Source organism: Rhinopithecus bieti, unplaced genomic scaffold, assembly GCF_001698545.2.
Source record: "Rhinopithecus bieti isolate Rb0 unplaced genomic scaffold, ASM169854v2 scaffold_7684, whole genome shotgun sequence".
NCBI lineage: Eukaryota > Metazoa > Chordata > Mammalia > Primates > Cercopithecidae > Rhinopithecus > Rhinopithecus bieti.
The window spans coordinates 3032816-3038815 of NW_016806071.1; the positions used below are offsets into that span (position 1 = coordinate 3032816).

The 6000-nt window shown below is 37.7% G+C and overlaps 1 protein-coding gene across 1 annotated transcript in view; it reads right to left on the minus strand.

Moving 5' to 3' along the window:
* The window catches only part of SCP2 (sterol carrier protein 2), a 136497-nt gene that overhangs the window by 12549 nt on the left and 117948 nt on the right, over positions 1-6000 (minus strand). Inside the window, exon 13 of the mRNA XM_017874501.1 lies at positions 4-133. Within this exon, the coding sequence (XP_017729990.1) occupies positions 4-133 (130 nt within the window). The remainder of the gene's footprint in view (positions 1-3; positions 134-6000) is intronic.

A 6000-nucleotide genomic window follows, 5' to 3' on the forward strand; every position in this document is an offset into this window, starting at 1 on the left:
AACCTGAGTTAGGAAGCACTGATCCTTTGCCATTCTTCACATCCACCACCCAGGTGGCCTCTTTACCCCCAGGGCCATCTTTCACCTTGAAGGCAAAAATACCACCGATTTTCTTCACAAACTGTTCCCCTTCCTGGAAAGAAAAATAACACTGGGGTTATATTAAGTCCATTTATCTGGCTTTCTCCTCAAGCAAATTCATGTTTAAATAGATACATGATATGAGTATCTGGGCCAGGGAGCAGTCCCCAAGGTCCTTTATGATCTTTTACCCAGAAAAGTCTGAAAGGCAAGCAGGCAACAACTCCTATATCTGCCAAGTCTTTTATTAAAAATAAATGTGGAATATATGTAAGGCTAGCTGTAAAACCAGCCATGGTGATCACTCCTGTAATCCCAGCACTTTGGGAGGCAGAGGTGGGGGGATCACTTGAGCCCAAGAATTGAAGGCCAGCCTGGGCAGCATAGTGAGATCTGGTCTGCACTAAAAATAAAAAAATTAACTAGGCATGGTGGTGCATGCCTGTGGTCCCACCTACTCAGGAGGCTGAAATGGGAGTATCACTTGAGCCCAGGAGTTCGAGGTTATGGTGAGCTATGATCATGTCAGTGCACTCCAGCCTGGGCAACAAAGCAAAACCTTGTCTCAAAAAAAACCAAAAAGGCCTTTTAGATACAACTGGTGGAAGGGAAGAAGGGATAGGGCAGCATTTTCTGCCAAAATAGCCCTCATATGTTTCAATAATTTGGGAAAGATTCACTCTGGCATTTCTAAATGTAAAGATCCCCACCTTCCCTTCTCTCTCTCTGTGTGTGTGTGTGTGTATACACATACATATAAATGACATACATATAAGCATATAAATGGTATATATATAAACACATATAAATTTTATATATATATTGTTTTTTTTTTTCTCTTTTTTTTGAGACAAGTTCTCACTCTGTCACCCAGGCTGGAGGGCAGTGGCACAATCAGGGCTCACTGCACGGTAAATCTCCAGCGCTCAGGCAATCCTTATACTTCAGCCTCCCCCAAGTAGTTGGGACTACAAGCATGTGCCACCACAACTGGTTAATTGAATGTGTGTGTGTGTGTTTATGTGTGTGTGTGTGTGTGTGTGTGTGTGTGGAGACAGGATCTGGATCTGTGTGTGTATGTATGTGTATGTGTATAGAGACAGAATCTATACACATACTGTGCTGCCCAGGCTGGTCTCAAACTCCTGGGCTCAAACAATCCTCCTGCCTCAGCCTCTCAAAGTGCTGGGATACAGGGGTTAGCTACCACAGCTAGCCTTACATATATTTTTGGTTCCCCGCAATCAGGACTTAAAGACAAGTGGTTCTAAAATCAAGGCCTTTTTTGTTCTTGTTGTTCAACTCATTTTCTCTATCAGTATAAAGAATTAAATGAGTAATATACCATCCACCACTTGCTTTTGGATATTGGGGAAAGAAGCTGCCTAAATACAGAAAAAAACCCTCAGACCTATATCTCTGCAAGGGAGTTTCCCTTCTCCCTCACTTCCTCTTTTTTTTCCCTTCATTCCCAGTCTTTCCTTCCTGAAGCATTTATTGAGCCAAATATTGTTACAGGCACCAAGTATATAGAAATAGGAGTCAGAAAAGTAAGTAATAACAATACGCTATAATCACTACGACAATACACTGGGATCAAGGGAAACACAGGGGACTGCAGGAGCACAGAGGAGCAGCTAAGCCAGCTGGCAGGGTGAATAATGAAAGGATGACAACAATCTCACATACCTTGTTTAAAAAAAACAAGAGCAACATAATAATTTTATTGAAAAAAAATTTTTAGAGAAGGAACATTTATTTCACTGCAGAAAAATTAGAAAATATCAACAAACAAGAAGAAAACACAAATCATTTGTAATTTATTATTATTATTATTTTTTAGACAGAGTCTTGCTCTGTCGCCCAGGCTGGAGTGCAGTAGCGTGATCTTGCCTCACTGCAACCTCTGCCTCCTGGGTTCGAGTGATTCTCTTGCCTCAGCCTCCCGTGTAGCTGGGACTACAGCACACGCCACCATGCCCAGCTAATTTCTCGTATTTTTAGTAGAGACAGGGTCTCATTACGTTGGCCAGATGGTCTCGAACTCCTGACCTCAAGTGATCCACCTGCCTCAGCCTCCCAAAGTGCTAAGATTACAGGCGTGAGCTACTGCACCCGGCCAAAATCATTCATAATTTTATCACTCAAAGAAAATCATTTTTGGTACATATATATGCAGAGAAAAAAAACGGGTTTTGTACCAAAAACAAGAAAATCTTTCTGTAAACAGAATAAGTAGATTACAAAATATGATCTCATTTAAGATATATATCTTTTAAATGGAATCTGTTTATATTAAACAGAAAAGATTACATATATATGTATCTTAAATGGGATCTGTTTAATTATATTAAACAGAAAAAGTAGATTACAAAACAATATGATCCCACTTAAGATATATAAGATTTATATATGATATATGTGCTATATATATTATATACATATATATTCAGGAAGGTCTAATAACTTGGCTAGGTTTGTGTAAGTACAAGGAAGAGCAAGAATTCAAACCTATTTTGATACCTAGATTTGGTGTTCTTAATTAGCAAAGTTTAATTCTAGGTATTTACCCTTAAATAAATGAGGCTCTGTAAAAATATTTAGATATAAGAATGTTATTCACAGCATTGTGATAAGAGCCAGAAGTTAGCACGAGCCTGAATAACAATTAACAGGGCACTGATTAAATAAAAATATAGTATATATATATTATATATATTGTGTATATAATATGTATGTATTAGTGTGTGTATATATACATATATGTGTGTATATATACATACACACATATATGTATATATACATATATAGACACACACACTAATACATACACATATACGTAAATATGTACCAAAAGAACATTCTAGAATTAAATGACCTTAATCCAATGATTTCCAAACTGTGTGCTGAGACATATCAGTATGCTAAGTGAACTAACAAGCATGGTATGTGATCTTTTTTTTGATATTTTAAATTTTAGAAAAAAACATACCAATACATAACATCTGTTGAAAATCGCACTAGTTCAAAATATTTCACAGAACATTAGATAGCACTATATCNATATATTATATATAAAGCTTATATATATATATATCTTAAATGGGATCATATTGTTTTATAATCTACTTTTTTGTTTAATATAATTATCCTAATTACTGTGTCACTAATATTCTATATAATTTTAAATGGTCACATATAGTCTTTAATTGTAAAAGTATACCATATTTTATTTAACCAATACCCTGTTGATTGTTATCAACAAGTTAGCCAAGTTATTAAACCTTTCTGAATCTCAGTTTGCTTTTTTTTTGAGATGGAATCTCGCTGTGTTGCCCAGGCTGGAGTGCAGTGGTGTGATCTTGGCTCACTGCAAACTCCGCCTCCTGGGTTCATGCCATTCTCCTGCCTCAGCCTCCCAAGTAGCTGGGACTACGGGCGCCTGCCACCATGCCTGGCTAATTTTTTGTATTTTTGTATGAATCTCAGTTTTCTTATCTGTTAAATAGAATAAAACAGTAACTACCCTTACAGACCTGTATGAGAATTATGTAAATACCCACAACACACAGCATATTCAATGAATGTTAGCATTTTGTTGATGATGTTTTATTATATGATCTAGCTGCTATTTCTGTGCTAATATTATAGCTTTATAATACACCTTACTCTTTGACACAGCAAATCTCAATTATAATTCCTCTCTTCCAAATATTCTTGGTTATTTTGGATTTTTTTTTGGACACATTTTCCTTTATATGTACTTTACAATCATTTAGCTCTTCTCACAAAATGTTGTTGGAGTTGGATGGGGTTACATAAAATATACAGCTCTGTTTAGGGGAGAAGTAATATCTTTACAATATTAAGTCTTCCCATCCATGAATATAGTAAACCTTCACCTTTTCTTTAATGTCCTTCGGGAAAATGTTATCTTTTTTTTCCCCATCATAGACTTCTGTACATTTCTTGGCAAGTTTATTCTTAGGTATTTTATATTGTTTTTGTTAATAACACATCTTTGCATTACATTTTATGGCTAGGTTATTGCAAATATACAGAAAATATACTAATCTTTTAATGTTTATTTTGGAACTGGCTACCTATTGAGTTCTCTTTAATTTCTAATAGCTTTTATTTCCTATCTTCTTTATTTCGGCCTTATATATCTGCAATAATTTACACACAAAATTCTTCCTTTTGGTATCATAATATTAATTTTTTTTTTTTTTTTTTGAGACAGAGTCTCACTCTGTCACCCAGGCTGGAGTGCAGTGGCACGATCTTGGCTCACTGCAAGCTCCACCTCCTGGGTTCACACCATTCTCCTGCCTCAGCCTCCCAAGTAGCTGGGACTACAGGCACACGCTGCCACATTCGGCTAATTTTTTGTATTTTTATAGAGACGGGGTTTCACCGTGTCAGCCAGGATGGTCTTGATCTCCTGACCTCGTGATCGACCCGCCTCAGCCTCCCAAAGTGCTGAGATTACAGGCGTGAGCCACCATGCCCAGCCTCATAATATTAATTATTTTAAGAAAGACTTGTTTACAATGTTCAGGCACTGTGATAAGTACCTGAAATACTCAAATAATTACTGCCCCTGAGGAACTTACATAAACTGACATTAGATACTAACCTCTGTTTCTAAGTATACAGAGAGCCTGGCCTAAGTTTACTATTTCTTTTGTTGTGTTTTGTTTTATAACAGCATTGAGATATAATTTATATCCTATAAAATTCATGCTTTTAAAGTATTCAATTCAGTGGTTGTTTTAGTATATTTAAGGTTGTACAATCAAAACCACTATCTAATTTTAGAGCATTCTTATTAACCCCCAAAAAAACTCACACCCGTTAGCAGTCATGTCCTGTCTCCTCCACCCCTCAGCCCCTGGCAACCACTAATCTACTTCCTGTCTCTACAAATTTGCTTATTCTGGACATTTCATATAAATGAAATCACACAATATATTTGTGACTGCTTCTTTCACTTAGCATGATGTTTCCAAGGTTTATCCACATTGATGCATACATGGATCAGTCTTTCAATCCTTTTTTTTTTTTTTTTTTTTTGAAATGGAGTTACTCTGTCACACAGGCTGGAGTGCAGTGGCATGTTTTGACTCACTGCAACCTCTTCCTCCCTGGTTCAAGTGATTCTCCTGCCTCAGCCTCCCAAGTAGCTGGGACTACAGGCATGCACCACCACGTGCCAAAAAAAGTACTAAATGTTTTTGTGTTTTTAGTAGAGATGGGGTTTTACCATGTTGGCCTGGCTGGTCTCGAACTCCTGACCTCGAGTGATCTACCCACCTCGGCCTCCCAAAGTGCTGGGATTACAGGCATGAGCCACTGTGCCCGGCCTCCTTCAATCCTTTCTATGGCTAAATCATATTCCATTGTATGGGTGTAACATACTTTGTTTATGTATTCAGCAATTGATGGTTGTTTCCATTTTTTCCTATTATGAATAATACTGCTACAGACATTTGTGTGCAAGTTTTTGTGTGAACACAGGCTCTTAATTTCTTTTGGTTACATATCTAGAAGTGGAATTGCTAGGTCATAAGGTCATGCTTAATTTTTTTAGGCACTCACAAAGTGGCTATATCATGTCACAATCCTACCAGCAATTAATGAGGGTTTCCATTTTTTTTTTTTTTTTTTTTTTTTTTTTTTTGAGACGGAGTCTCGCTCTGCCGCCCAGGCTGGAGTGCAGTGGCTGGATTTCAGCTCACTGCAAGCTCCGCCTCCCAGGTTTATGCCATTCTCCTGCCTCAGCCTCCCGAGTAGCTGGTACTACTAGCGCCCGCCACCTCGCGCGGCTGATTTTTTGTATTTTTTTAGTAGAGATGGGTTTTTCCCCATGTTCGCCAGGATGGTCTCGATCTCCTGAGCTCGTGACCCGCCCGCCTC